The 14,190-nt window shown below is 35.0% G+C and overlaps 4 protein-coding genes across 4 annotated transcripts; 1 reads left to right on the top strand and 3 right to left on the bottom strand.

Moving 5' to 3' along the window:
• Positions 1–605: 605 nt before the first annotated feature.
• Positions 606–3,407, bottom strand: LOC17897395 (bifunctional dolabella-3,7-dien-18-ol synthase/dolathalia-3,7,11-triene synthase TPS20, chloroplastic). Its single transcript, XM_006304765.2, has 7 exons — positions 3,159–3,407; positions 2,802–3,066; positions 2,305–2,692; positions 1,987–2,208; positions 1,499–1,637; positions 995–1,243; positions 606–912 (listed from the first exon to the last, which is right to left on the bottom strand). The coding sequence occupies exons 1-7, from the start codon at positions 3,405–3,407 to the stop codon at positions 625–627; spliced, it is 1,800 nt and encodes a 599-aa protein (XP_006304827.1). The 3' UTR covers positions 606–624.
• A 2,313-nt stretch (positions 3,408–5,720) lies between these two features.
• Positions 5,721–7,341, bottom strand: LOC17898932 (uncharacterized protein DDB_G0283697). The gene is made up of 4 exons (XM_006305287.2): positions 6,889–7,341; positions 6,693–6,788; positions 6,546–6,616; positions 5,721–6,149 (listed from the first exon to the last, which is right to left on the bottom strand). Exons 1-4 carry the CDS (start codon positions 7,246–7,248, stop codon positions 5,837–5,839), a joined length of 840 nt encoding a protein of 279 aa, XP_006305349.2. The 5' UTR covers positions 7,249–7,341; the 3' UTR covers positions 5,721–5,836.
• Positions 7,342–7,584: 243 nt separating this feature from the next.
• On the bottom strand, positions 7,585–9,510 carry LOC17899093 (nuclear-pore anchor). The gene is made up of 5 exons (XM_023789938.1): positions 9,184–9,510; positions 8,945–9,056; positions 8,781–8,848; positions 8,175–8,684; positions 7,585–8,084 (listed from the first exon to the last, which is right to left on the bottom strand). The coding sequence occupies exons 1-5, from the start codon at positions 9,385–9,387 to the stop codon at positions 7,956–7,958; spliced, it is 1,023 nt and encodes a 340-aa protein (XP_023645706.1). The 5' UTR covers positions 9,388–9,510; the 3' UTR covers positions 7,585–7,955.
• A 354-nt stretch (positions 9,511–9,864) lies between these two features.
• Positions 9,865–11,933, top strand: LOC17897509 (putative ER lumen protein-retaining receptor C28H8.4). Its single transcript, XM_006304034.2, has 6 exons — positions 9,865–10,235; positions 10,413–10,612; positions 10,991–11,131; positions 11,224–11,304; positions 11,399–11,523; positions 11,620–11,933. The coding sequence occupies exons 1-6, from the start codon at positions 10,013–10,015 to the stop codon at positions 11,666–11,668; spliced, it is 819 nt and encodes a 272-aa protein (XP_006304096.1). The 5' UTR covers positions 9,865–10,012; the 3' UTR covers positions 11,669–11,933.
• Positions 11,934–14,190: the final 2,257 nt, after the last annotated feature.

Genomic DNA, 14,190 nt, shown 5'->3' with positions numbered 1-14,190 from the left:
GACAATGTTATTGACGGCCTGATCGGTGCGCCATTCATTTATTTATCAGGAATTAAGAATTCGAAGTAGTATCTTTAGGCAGCAAATTGTGTTGAAATCTATTCTAACCCATGCGGCAGGGTTAATCTTATGCTAATTAATTTTATGAATTGTGAACGAGTTTATGAGTTAATGCATGGACTGCATCTATTTAAGGTATGAAAGAAAAAACTTATGCGTGGGAGAACCAGTTTGCAGTGGCAAAGTTTACATGAGAAAATAGAGTACCTCGTACGTTATGTGTTTTTGCAAAGCAATCAGCACATACATTATTTCAACGATGAAGATAAATTAACGAAAAGAAGAGATAAAAGCTTTGAAAGCATGTAGTCTTCTAACTTTGATCTAATTTTGATGCAAAAGATGACCACTCGTCTGCAGCGCCAATCAGCTGAATCAACTCCTTACAATATGTTTCAAAACTCACATATTATTTCAAGAGGATGAGGTCAGACACTTCATTACCCAAATGAGAGATTTGAATTTATGCATGAGAGAGAAATATGGATGGTAAAATGAAAAATAAAATAAAGATACATATAGATATATGACTTAAAAGACTTGGAATCAAGGCTATCAAACATCTTAAATGGTGATTAGATCAATGAACAAAGAGTTGATTTGGCCTTGTAACATCTCCATATAAGTAAATCCATCACCGTGCTTGTAGTTTACATCAATAAGCCGTCCAATGTTAAAAGCTACACGCGCAATTTTCAAAGGCATATTCGTCTTAAGATACTCTTCATTCATTAGCTTGGAAGCATGTTTAACCTTTCTGTCAAAATCTAGAAACGCTTCTTCTTCGGTAACTCCGTATTGCTTCATATAGCAGTTGATCCCTGTGGCAATCTCTCCTCTAGCCATTTCATCCTAATTATCATTTCATACAAATTTTATAAGTTCAAACAAATAAAAATACAATATGTATCTAAATGTAATTTCAAAATTGTACCTTGTAGGTGACAACATCATCTCTGAAACGTGATTTTAGATCTAGAGTTTGAATGAGTTTAGGTCTTGATCTTAACCAGTCATAAACTTCTTTTCCTGCAATCTCCCCCATACCAATGAAGGCCACGGCAGCCGTACAATCTACTCCCCCAGTTACTAATCCAACCTCCATGTATTCGTCAAAGTTTGGTGTGTATCCTGTGCGTGCCCACTTCGCTAGTGCAAGGTCCGCTCTGAATAGTCTTTTAATCTGTTTAAGCGTCCAAATCAATTCATCACATATATTATATCCGTACGCATAAGAATATATTGGTACGTAGTTTGGTACACTTCAAGTAAATTAGGAGACCCTATAGGTAATTAATATTATATAATGATATCTTGGTATATATATTTAATAACAGAAAGTGGACTCTTTATATCCCAATATATTTGAAACGGTCCAAGACTCAAACTGGCGCGGGTACAAATTAAACAGATGCCTTAATTTTGAGGAGATATATACCTCGTCTATTGCATACTGCACATTGTACAATCTCCCTTCTGATTTCACTTCTCCTTCCAAATCTTGGAAAAAGTCTATCAATGACCTCAAGAAGACCTTCAGATGATCTGGTAGCATGTCTACGGCATCAGCTTCCCACCTATGCGTAAATTCCATAGCACATGCGTCATATTATATGATTTGCTTGTCTTCCACCATCATTATTCATATATAGTTTCTTATGCATTTATAAATTTGTTTATTCACCATATATATATATATATATATATACATTAAATTATCCATTAACTAAAATAATAGTTCCAAGTGCATCCATTACGTGTTAATGGGATCCTGGACACGACGAAATTAACCAACCTTATAATAATTAAGACAAGACTATATCATACGCACATACGTATAAAATCCCTTAACAATTAACTCCAATATCAGACCTTTTTTTTATTTATAATCTTTTATTACTTTCCAAGCTTTCAGTGAAACCATACCTTTCCAAGCTTTCAGTGAAACCGATAGCTTCAGGTAGAGTACAATAGGCATCGTATACGTCATCCAAAATGGTGAGAAACACGATGCACTTGGCCAGTATTATTCTAGCAGTTGAATACTGTGGCTCCATATACACCACCGTTGCCCAGAATAGGCACTCCACTACTCTCTCTCTATAGTAATTAGGGATCTTCGATTCTAAATCTAGCTCTTTCCACCATCTGAAAATAACCATCATGACATGATAACATAACTTTTTTTATTCTATGAATAGAGTAATATCTTAACGACATCTGTATGTGATCATTAGGGCTTACCTCACGACGGTTTGAAGCTCTTGCATATAGTGCAACTGCATGAACTTGAAATTGAGCTTGGCGAACTTGAGCAACATCTCGTCGTGATGTGGCTCTTGTTCGTAGAACCGAATATATTCTCTTGCCACTATCACCTCTGCGTTTTCTTGCTGAGAAAGATACAACACGTTTCGTATGAGCTCAGATATATGTGCCTCATTGTCGGCATTGGTGCCTCCTCCTACATATAGCTCCAAGTGTTTGTGCGTGAACTGCATCGCTTCGTCCAGTATTTCTTCTGTATTCGTCCCAAAATGCGACGCTTCGTAGAAACTTAGGATACCTCTTACATCATCAATCAGGCATTTCTTAAAATCCCCATTCTCTTCTTTAAACCTGTTGAACACATCTATATATTCATCTTGGTATTAATATATATGCATTTCCTCACACTATTGTCTATGGGTGTTTTTTCACTTTGGTACATAGGCACGTCAAATTGAAAGAAAGTTTCTCACCGGAAGATAACTTGTGACCATACAGTCTAAAGACCCGGAAGATGACAGAAATGCTGTATATATCTTCTTCTCCGATGGTAATATTCTCCACCTTCTCGAAAGCATCTTTCAGGAACTCTTCGATCTGTTTCTCGAAATGGTATGCGACTCCAAGACTGACTAGCATATGGATCAAGTGTATCTTCCCCTTCGCGTCCAAACAAACCAGCTTGTCACTTACCCTAGCCTTAAGTACCTCGATATTTCTACCAAGGCTTTCCATTTCCTTCAAAGAGAGATAAAACTTGAAAATTTTTTTTGCACATCAAATATAAAAGTTATTATATGCACTGTTCCGTTAAAATAATAAGAGCAAACCGAGTCATTTTTGGAAAGGGAAAGGAAGCGATCATCCAATAGAGAAGGCGGAAACTGAAATAACGGACGATTTGTGGCTTCATGATCACTAATGCTCGGCGTAGCTCTAGTTGCGACGACGACCATCTTTTTGGGGAACGAGTTTTTAGAAAAACTCAGACAGCGAGCTCGGATGAACGATGCCGAGGTCTTTGGGCAATAATGAACAAGAGCTAGAGAATGCGACCCATTTTTTATTATAGCTTCCATTTTCCGACTCGAACGAACTTTGGAATATTGGTGAAGCAAACTAAAATTAAGGCTCTTTTTATAGACTTTTTTACAAGATATCGATATTCCTTTTTGTTATTCAACCATGAATTCTAACCTATTTTGTAACCTTTTATATATTATTTGAGAATTATTGGTGTTCATGTGTACACCAATAATTATATAACTTAACATATTTCAAGGCGCCTAGCTGGGTACAACAACTGGTTTTAATATATCAGAACTGAATCATTAAAAAGTTGAGTTAAATTTTAAGGTAAGTATATATAACATAACATATATATACAATAATTCTATCTAACCATAGTAAATTAAATATTTCATGTCTTTTGACTTACCAACTATGTATATAGTATATAAGTCATTGTAAAATGAAAATCTCATGTCTTTCTTGTTTTGGTGGTTATAATTATTATTTTAAACTTTTTTTGTTCTTTTTCTTTCTCTTTTTGGGTGAAAGTATTAATCTCAAATTCGGGTGAAAATTCGGAAAAATAACAACTTGGATGAACTTGACTCGAACCCGAATTCGAAAAAAAACCAAAATATAAATATATATATATATATATATATATAATTGAATATTTTCAATAACACTAAACTAGTAAGTACTTTGGACAATTATAACACACCGCTACAAAATAAAATATATATATTTATACACCGACCACACAGAATAAAATATATAAATTTAATAAATATATATATTCCATAGTGAAGTTTTAAAGAAAGTAGCATATAGCCCTGGGCAAAATATTCGTCAGATTCGCTTCGCTTTGATATTCGTTTCGATTCGATTCGAAAAATTCAAATATCTATAAGATATTGAACCGAAGCAAATATGAAAATGTAGTATTCGTAAAAACCAAAGCAAATAACAAATATTGATTTTCTTAGTGCCGAATATCCGCTTCGCTTCGTATATTTATATATATATATAACTTTAATCATTATATAATATATATATATATAATATGTGTATTTATAGATTTGGGTATATATCTTATAGGCCTATTATTCAAATTATTATATTTTGGTCCGTTGGTTTTTTTGCTAAAATGTTGTTCTTAAGCAAATAAACATTTATTAGAAAAACCAATATTAAAAATAAAATGTGAGAATTCTATGGACTGTGGTTACATTTTCTTCTTATTTTGAAAACATATCAAACAAGAACATCTATATCTCCTATTTTGCACTTTATATTTATGTACTATATGTTTTTAGTTTTAAAATAAAAATTAGATGGGTCGAAGCGAAGCGAAGCAAGTAATTCGCAAATATTACGAAAAATATTCAAATATTCGAAATTCCGAATACTCGAAAATTTACGAATCGAAGCAAATAGCAAAATCAACTATTCGGTCGAGGCGAAACAAATAACAAATATCACAAATTTTCCGAATATTCGCTTCGTGCCCAGGGCTAGTAGCATATTCATAGTGGCAAACTGGCAATCATGGGATATAATCGAAAAAAAAAAAAAAAAAAAGACGGGCAATCATGGGGATTAAGCTTTTAAATTAACAATAACGTGCACCTAATCCAATAATTGCGTTACACGCAACTTCATACTACGTCATTAGACATCTTCTTGAGTACCGAAACGAGTTTATAATATTTGTTTCCTTGTCAAATTTGAATAGTAAACTAATGCGTCTCGAATTATCTTCATTATCTTACAAACATTATACTGTATTATGGCAATATCCTGGCGTTTGGGTATTTGTTTATTATGCATGTATATATTAGGTATATCCATGATTCAAACAATAATTGTGATTGTTTGTAACGAGGAGAACGTGGTCAAAGTAACTGGAAGAAAATAAATCAGTTTGAAAATCATTTCCAATAACACATGCACATTCTATAGCTAGCAGATTATACAAAGTTACATACCTACCTTTAAGATAAAAAGAAAGTGTAGTTATTTTATTAGCTCATAAAAAAGGTGAATGAATCAAACACATTGGCATTCCTTCACAATCTAGAGATTATGGTTACTGAATTTCTAATTAAAAAGTATATATTTCCAGTTTGGTGAGGGGGATGATCACTGATTCGATGATGATCCGATTAGTAACCAAAAATTATATAGAATAAGAGGATGAAAATCAACATTTAATCATTAAAAATATTGTCCATTGATAAAAGGTGGGAGCAAAAAAAGAATCAAGTACCTCGGATCCAAAACAAAATCAACAATTTCAGAAAACAACACGCTACGTACTTGTGCAACACTCGTATGTTCCTAGAACGCAGGACAAGTGCGCATATATCACATTAGTCCAATAAGATCAGAAACAATCTGCCAACTCTTCTTCCATTACTCTTAATGAATTCCCCTTTAAGAATTCTACAAATTGAGTCACTGAAAAACGATTACAAATTCAGTCTTAGAATTCCAACTACTTGGCTTTAAGTTTTTTAGAGACTCTGCTGGCCAAAAAATCATCATCTGAGCCATCATCACTGTTATCATCAGAGGTCTTCTTCCTCTTCTTCGTGGTTGGTTTCGGATCATTTCCCTTCTTTTTGTCTGACAAAGCTTCAGAAGGAGATTTTTTTGCTTCCTTCTTCTTCACGGGCACTGATTTGGAGTTGCTTCTTGGAGTAGAAGCTGCAGATTTTGTTGGAGAACTGAACTTTCCAGCCTTTTGCAGTTTTTTCTCAAGAACTTTCTTTGCTTTTTCAGCTGGAAGCAAACCAGACTCCATCAACCTGTGATCAAAAACACAAAAGGGTTTAAATTAAACAGAGCAATCCAAAAGCATATGATAAACAAAACCCACACAATAACCATCACTGATATCATAATGCTTTGTGTGAAAAATTGATTCGAGAGAACTCTCCTTTCTTATAAACAATGTGAGTATCTTTATGATGTTCAAATTCGTTTGAGCTTAATGCCGTGTCACAAAACACAAGATTACCATAAGAAATCAAACACAACTATGCATTAAGTCCCAAAGGAATATATCAAATTGATGTAGGACTTAGCTTACACATGGAGTGATCAAACACAAATAATCAGATGCATACCAAAACAATACATATGCGTAAGCGTTTCTTAAGTTGCAGAGCAATGTAAGTAACAGAAACGTTAGAAGTACTCACCAAATCTGAGCCATGTCGCTGGTGGGAATTTGCTTGTAAAGTGACTCGTAGAAAATCCTAAGTGGATCTCTCTGCATAATTGCCAAAATCAATAAGAAAATTCTTCGAACGAAACTAAAATCATAGAAAGAGAAGGGCAAAACAAACCTCCTCAGGTTGGGGTCTCTTCTGACCAGGCAAATCATATACTTTCCTTTCTCTCTTTTTCTTTGTTTCTTCTTCTTTCTCTGTTTTCTTCTTCTCCTATAACCCAGAGAGAGACTCATCAACACAATGCCTCATCAAATTTCTCACCATACTCAAAATTTACACTCAAACAGAGAGAGAAAGATAAAAATCGAACCTTTGAGACACCAGCAGATGAATTTCTCATAGAAACAGGCTTCTTCTCATCGTCTTCATCAATCCCCTCCTTTTTCTTCACTGGTTTTGAACGAGATCCAGAAGAAGATGACCTAATGGGTTTGTCATCATCATCGTCTTCATCAATCATCTCCTTTTTCGCCACTGGCTTTGAACGAGATCCAGAAGAAGATGACCTGATGGGTTTGTCATCATCATCGTCTTCCTTCTCTTCTCTCTTCAATTTCTTCGAAACAGCATTGTTGGCGTTCGTGGCTTTCTTCTTCACTAGGGAACTCAAGCTCTTATTGTCATCCTCAGCTTCCTCTTTCTTCAAAGCTTTCGCATCCTCCAATGGCATCTTCTTCTTCAAACAAATAAACAAATCGAAACCTTTGCTGAAAAAACTTTGGGAGATTTGAGAAGAAACCACCGATGTGTTCCTCCGTGAATTGTGCCCTAATCCAAAAATAAAAGGGTGCTTAGAACGGTGTCGTTTCATCCTCTTAACCAAACGTGCTAAATTTCGTTGAACCGGACCAAAATTCTGTACCAAAACAATTTCAATTTCTGACTTTGGTTTGGTTTAAGTCTCCTGAAGCGAATGAGTTGGATTTGATGATTTGGTGTGAAGGAGAAAGCTCACTTTCACGCTCAGTGCCAGTGGTTATATACCAAGAGAAGAAGAAGAAGAATCCATAAAATCTTTATTCAAAATATCAAAGCCATACAAAAGAAAGTGTCAACTACAAACAAAATAAAACCGGAAATCACTCTTCTTCAATTCAAAGCCTCTTGAAATCTTTGTTGCATTGCCAAATGTTCTGCCATTGCTGCCTCCTTCTCTGATTAAGCTTCAAGCCACAATAATATAGAGAAAATAAAGACAAATGCTAGATGCAATATGAGTTTCCTAACTAAGTTTATGCTGGTGTAAGGGGGCAATTCTCAAGAACTATTAAGCTAATGGGTGAGGTCAGTTGCAAAATGTACACCAGGGGATTGATCCTAAATACAAATAGATAAACATGCTTTCAATAACCTAAGTTCCCTAATAAAAGATAAAATCTATATGGCTCCAGAAGATGGAGACTTCAACTTAGGAAGTCTAAATGTCGAAGTGAACAGCTTTGGGATTTCTGAAACTGAGACGGGTGTCGTCGTGTTCATTCTTTTCCTCTTTGAGTTTTTGCTTACCTGATAAAAAAAACCAAAGTAAATCAAGATGTTTCTTCTGTAGATGATCGAAAAAAAGACACCACAAGCAATTTCAAATTTATAAACTACCTTTTCATTAGATGATGATGATGCAGCAGACTTCTCTTTCTTAGTAGATATGTAAGATCCAACCGTATTGCTACGCTTTTCAAGTTTTGTACATCGAGTTAAAACTGGTGTAAAACCACGAGACTTCTTCAAAGACTCTAGATCCCGTGAGAGTTTTGAGATCTCCTCATCCTTTTTAGTAGAATTCGTCTCCATTTCAGCCATCTTAGCCTTTAACATTGAGATAGTCTCATCCTTTTCTTGATTAGTTGATTGAAGCTGCTCTTGATAAGATAAAAGACTAGAAATTTTCAAATTTGCTTGAGCGATCTCATCATCTTTTCTCTTTAACTTATCAGTAAGCTCAACTTCAATACAGTTGAACTGATTCCACGCAAACCCATTTTCTCGTACAAGATCAGATACCTCACATTTCTTTTCAGATACAAGCTTCTCATACTCAAGTTTCAGTTTTCTGATTCTTGCCTCCAGTGACTTAATAGCTGAACCTTCTGAGTTGACACTTTCATTCTGCATATACACATTTATATAAAAAGAAGATATATTGTATGAGTTCCTAAAACCAAAAAGCCTACAAGAGCTTACAAAATCTAAAATTTCACTTACATTTGTTGTATTCAGAGTGAGGAAATCAAACCAAGCCTTGAAGTCCTTTAACTCATCCAGCGACTGTTCTGCAATTTCCATGAAACAAAGAAAGAAACTTTATTAGTCGTAGGAAACAAAAAGGAGAGAACTTGATTATAAACCTTTACCAAATAGTCACTTACCCAATTTCAAATTGCAAAGAGTATTATCGCTTTCCTTTAATCCACACAAGAGATTGCATTTAGAAGTCTCAAGCAACTGCATCCTCTTTGTCGTTTCAATTTCTTTCATCATCTGCACAACATTGAAAAATTCAGAGGGATTAAGAACATTGGACTTTAACAAAATCCTTAAGCAGAGAAGAAAACCCTAAAAAACCCTAACTATATGGGAAACAAGGAATCAAAAAGGGGATTTTTACCAGAGAGAGTTGATCCTCGTAATTCCGAACATCAATGAGCCAATTTTCGTGCTTAGACTTGATCGAAGTTTCTAACAGCTTCCTATCTTTGAGAAGCGCTTCGACCTGGTCTTGCTTCTTCTGTAGAATCTTGACCAAACTCTTGAATATTATCTCCCAGTTTTCCCGTTCCGAAGAGTCTCCGGACACCGATTTAACACCCATCTCGCAAAACCCAAGTTCCAATACCAATCGAAGAAGCACACACAGACTTCACAGAAGAGTTGTAGGAAGGAGAGAGAGAGAGAGAGAGTTTAGAGAGAGAGAGATAAGACCGTTATAGGAGTTGCAAAGACCAAAAAAAGAGAGAGAGAGAGAGGTTCTTTGTTAATCGATTTGGATCATATAAAGTTTTAAACATTACAGCCACACGCCGGCTCTCCAATGGGCCTTTAATGGGCTTGTGCTTCTACCAATTGAATAAACTGGATCATTGATTTGTGAATTCGTCTTTAAAACCAAACCGGTTTAGTGTAATAAATGTAGATAGAATCAGACAAAGAGACGAAGCAAGCAAAAGTACTTGAGACCTTTTGCAAAAAAACCAGAAACTATCAGTCTCTCACCTAACAGCTTCCACGTGTCCTACTCGCGAAAGTAATGGCATTGGCATTGTATGGTTGCGTTAAGAAATGTAAACAGATTCATTCATTCCCAATTCTGATCGAAGACGCAAGTTGTGTGATAATCATTCATTACATTAGTCACACCACTGATCTCAGAGAAACAGAGAGAGAGAGGGAGAGAGTTTTTGTAACATTTGGCGACTTGGTGGAGGTGGAAGCGAACGATGAAGGCGGAGAAAAGTCCGATTCAGTCCGTGATGGCGTGGATTCGCCGGCAGCCGCCGAAGGTGAAGGCTTTTCTTGCTGTTGTTACGGCAATGGCGGTGCTTGTTTTCCTTAGGGTGATTGTTCATGAACACGACAACCTTTTCATTGCTTCTGAGGCTGTTCATGCCCTTGGCATCGGTGTTCTTATCTACAAGCTCACAAAGGAGAAGACTTGTGCTGGTATTATATCCTTTCAATCATGGGAATTTCTGGGTTCTCTAGGTTTTAGGGATTTGAATTTGTTCCAGTGTGAATTTGGGATGCAGGGGATGTTGTGTTTCTAAATCTTTGGTTTTTAGCTTTATGATTGAGTTATCTGATAGTTATTGACATTTTGAAATTTCATGAATTCAACAGGGATATCTCTCAAGACGCAGGAGCTAACGGCTTTGTTTCTGGCTGTGAGATTGTATTGTAGCTTTGTGATGGAGTTTGATCTTCACACATTACTTGATTCTGCTACTTTGGTGACCACTCTTTGGGTCATTTATATGATTCGTTTCAAGCTTAGACCCACTTATATGGAAGACAAAGACAATTATGCTATCTACTGTGTCGTAAGTTTTCCAAACTCTTTGTTTCACTTTTGATTGTTTTTATGTGTTTTTGAGTGTTAAACTTGTGGGATAGAAGAATGTTACTACTAGAGAAGTCTGGTTTCAGCGTAGTCAAATGCTACAGTACTTCAGGATTTTCGTTCTTAAAAGGCATTTTCTTTCGTTTTGCTCTATGCATGAGCTCAATTTTTGTTCATAGATGTCACCATTTGGCTTTAAAGCTTTGAAATCAAATTTTCGATTTATCTAGTTGTATCAAACACTCGCTCATTATGTAAGCAATAAAAGACTTCTGGAACATCTTTATTGATTGTTATTGAGATTCTTGATATAGATGCAGTATTCGTTTTTGAGAGTTTTTTTTCTTTCTTGCTTCAGGTAATCCCATGTGCTGTCATATCTTTCTTCATTCATCCATCAACTCGTCACCACATCATAAACAGGATTTCTTGGGCATTCTGTGTTTACCTTGAAGCTGTTTCAGTTCTTCCTCAATTAAGGGTCATGCAGAACACTAAGGTACTCATACTGCGCTTTAATGAAGCCTTCTTTTTTTGCTACCAAAGGGCTGACTCTGAATCTTTCTCGAATGTTATGTCTTTTTTTCTTAGATTGTGGAACCATTCACAGCACATTACGTGTTTGCTTTGGGAATCGCTAGGTTCTTGAGTTGTGCACATTGGATCCTTCAGGTTCCAGAGTTTCTATTATTGTCAGACTACACATAATAAGCTCAGATTATCTCCTTTATGTACTGTTTATGAAAATGATTTTAAATGCACGTAGGTATTGGATACGCGAGGGCGGTTACTGACTGCATTAGGGTCTGGACTGTGGCCTGTAATGGTCCTCCTCTCTGAAATCGTTCAAACCTTCATCCTCGCAGATTTTTGCTATTACTATGTTCAGAGGTAAAACCATTTTACTCCACCTATTATTATATCTAACGGCCACAATGTTGAATTGTTTAAAACTTCTAATATAATTTTTCTGTTTTTTGGGAACAGTTTAATGGGTGGACAGCTCGTTCTTCGTCTTCCATCTGGTGTGGTGTAATAAGCTTTCGGAATGGATAGTTTGAGCTTGTGGAGGTTTTGAGATACTCGTATAAGTTCAAAGTTTTTGATAGCAAAGAAGCATTAAAGTTTAGAATTAGCTTTCCAAAATAATGTTAGTTCGGATATCGTGTTTGTAATGACGTTTTACTGACGATCATATGATTTGACAGATTACACACACCAACGCCTACAGTTCCAACTTTTGGCTCATTGGAAAAATTGTGATGATAAACAAACAAGTTAATAATAAGTTATTATGTTTTTATGGGATTAGATTTACTTCACCCACAAGAGCATATAGATATATATATATAGAACTATTGTGTCACATACTGTGAAATACACACAAACAATTAGTACAATTAGACATTAGTACGTGTAAAAGAAGAACTATCAACTAATACCAGCTTAGCAGCTTCAATAGTTTAAAACTTTAAATAGATGATGGAAAGACTCAAATCGTTAATAGAAGAAGAAAAGGATAAAAAGACAAGAAATCATATTTTACAAAAACGTTTGACCAAACATAAAGACCGTTGTGATCATGAACAATCTGGTCTTCACTTTCTTGTTGAGACTTCATTGAAAAAGTCTATACAATCTGAGATAGCTTCACTGTAGTGAGAGTGTGAGGAGTAGTACGAATTACTGCACGATATCTTCGGCGTCTCAAGCCTCTCACAACCGTTGCCGGAGTCAGCGGTTTTGTGAGGACGCACGGTGGCGGAGGAGGAAGGAAGGGTGAAGAGTATCCTCGTCAAAATCTTGCGGAATTTGGAGAAGAGCTTCATGGATGAAGAAGATAAACCTATGAAGCTCTTGTTGTTTTGAATATGATGACGGTTCAAGTAATGATTATGGTCAAATGGTTCGTTTATATGAATGGTGAATGAGTGCGAGTGTGTGTAATTAGGAGGAGCTCTCTGAAATGGCTTTGGCATTGTTTTGTGGAGTATATCATAAAGTTTATTTATATCCTGTCTTGCATGTGTTTTGTTCGATTAATGTGATGCTCGTATATATACACTTATTTATACACATTGTTAGCGGTGGTTAGGAGCTTTTCATTATCTATCTTTTCTTTTTTTGAATGTAAGGGTTTTTGAATATTGAAATTTGGAGGAATAATATAAAACGTAAGTGAAAAAGTAAGTTGAGAGATTAAGTGTATGATGTTGCATGTGAACAAATCATTTGTATGGGGCTTCCTTTGTCTTCGGCAAAGTGAACTTGCAAGTTTTTATATATACTTGGAGATAGATTTGTAGATGTATGTATGGATTAGTCAGCTATCATCTTCCGGATGAATTGAATACTTTGGAATATTAATCAAGAAAGTCTTGAACATTAGTATATGCAGAAAAAATGTATATACTCCTATTTTTCTTCCAAGCTAGAAATACCAGTGATTCAGTTCAGCTAAACTAGACGTGTGATTTGTTCATAAATCTGCTTTAATTGTTAATACCACTATATATCATATATATGGACTGAAGACGTAAACTTGTAAGGATTCAAGAAAAGGTAAAACAGTTTGACTAACTTTTCATACTTTTGTCTATATAAAAAATCTCCAATGGTTATTTTGAAACTAAACCGTAAGATTTATAGAAATTTTACAAGTAGCTTATGTTGACAATGAAGAAACATATAGCTAGCCGAGAATTGATCAATGGTTAATCATGAGCTGATTAAAAGTTAAATTGTACTCTTGCTAGTAAGTAAAGTAATTTATCATAGTGTTGAAACTAAGCTGTGGTCCTGCTCCAAATACATTATTGTACACTTGGCTTTCTACTAGGACCATTCTGTTTTATTAATTCAAAAAAAATGAAAATAAAAATGATTGTTTCCTAGAGAACAAAACAAGAGTTTGATTTTAAATTTGAGTATGTTTTTTTCTTTTTTTCTTCAAAGAAGAGCAGAGACTAGAGAGGCTTTTGGTGTAATGATTAGAGGATGAGGGGTTAATTCTAGCTAGTTTTATTAGTTGGTATAACCCTTAACTTAAGACAGTTATGATTATGTCTTCTACTTTAATATTAAACAACACCTGGATAATTATAACTAAGATCAATCACTTTATCATTTCTCTAAAATTATTACATGATTTAATAATTCAGTTCGCGTCGAATTCAATTGTTTAACAACTGGTCGGGAATTGTGAATTCGAGACCCTCTAAGTCGGTTGATCTCTGGCTCATATATATATGGATGACTACATCCTAATTTATTTTAAATGGTCTAACCAATTATTGAAAAGAATTGAGCTAGGTATCTAATTAAGTCGAGATGGTGACACTAAACTGCATACTCCTATCATCATTTTATTTTATTAAGGATAAGACCTAAAGGGCACACAAATTGTCTAGTTGAATACTGGACTTGATACACCTTGTTGGAATAATGTCTTTACGGTAAATTTTATAGTATTACTGATTCCTCTGTTCTTTTCTTTTTATTCGTGTAAATAAAATGATGATTCTGATATAGTTTACAATCTTTGAGAAGATAGATATA

Source organism: Capsella rubella, unplaced genomic scaffold, assembly GCF_000375325.1.
Source record: "Capsella rubella cultivar Monte Gargano unplaced genomic scaffold, Caprub1_0 scaffold_1, whole genome shotgun sequence".
NCBI lineage: Eukaryota > Viridiplantae > Streptophyta > Magnoliopsida > Brassicales > Brassicaceae > Capsella > Capsella rubella.
Note: the sequence above shows the minus strand (reverse complement) of the source record. Positions and strands in the feature narration are given on the sequence as shown.

Excerpts from the sequence above, each read along its gene's own strand:
- LOC17897509 (XM_006304034.2), top strand. The coding sequence starts at position 10,013 with ATGAAGGCGGAGAAAAGTCCGATTCAGTCCGTGATGGCGTGGATTCGC. Across the intron at positions 11,132-11,223 it reads GGGTCATGCAGAACACTAAG|ATTGTGGAACCATTCACAGC; the intron begins GTACTCATACTG and ends TTTTTTTCTTAG. Across the intron at positions 11,305-11,398 it reads GTGCACATTGGATCCTTCAG|GTATTGGATACGCGAGGGCG; the intron begins GTTCCAGAGTTT and ends AAATGCACGTAG.
- LOC17899093 (XM_023789938.1), bottom strand. The coding sequence starts at position 9,387 with ATGGGTGTTAAATCGGTGTCCGGAGACTCTTCGGAACGGGAAAACTGG. Across the intron at positions 9,057-9,183 it reads ACGAGGATCAACTCTCTCTG|ATGATGAAAGAAATTGAAAC; the intron begins GTAAAAATCCCC and ends AATGTTGTGCAG. Across the intron at positions 8,849-8,944 it reads TCTTTGCAATTTGAAATTGG|AACAGTCGCTGGATGAGTTA; the intron begins GTAAGTGACTAT and ends TGGAAATTGCAG.
- LOC17897395 (XM_006304765.2), bottom strand. The coding sequence starts at position 3,407 with ATGGAAGCTATAATAAAAAATGGGTCGCATTCTCTAGCTCTTGTTCAT. Across the intron at positions 3,067-3,158 it reads CCCTTTCCAAAAATGACTCG|GAAATGGAAAGCCTTGGTAG; the intron begins GTTTGCTCTTAT and ends CTCTCTTTGAAG. Across the intron at positions 2,209-2,304 it reads GAGCTTCAAACCGTCGTGAG|ATGGTGGAAAGAGCTAGATT; the intron begins GTAAGCCCTAAT and ends GGTTATTTTCAG.
- LOC17898932 (XM_006305287.2), bottom strand. The coding sequence starts at position 7,248 with ATGCCATTGGAGGATGCGAAAGCTTTGAAGAAAGAGGAAGCTGAGGAT. Across the intron at positions 6,789-6,888 it reads CATCTGCTGGTGTCTCAAAG|GAGAAGAAGAAAACAGAGAA; the intron begins GTTCGATTTTTA and ends TCTGGGTTATAG. Across the intron at positions 6,150-6,545 it reads AGCGACATGGCTCAGATTTG|GTTGATGGAGTCTGGTTTGC; the intron begins GTGAGTACTTCT and ends TTTTGATCACAG.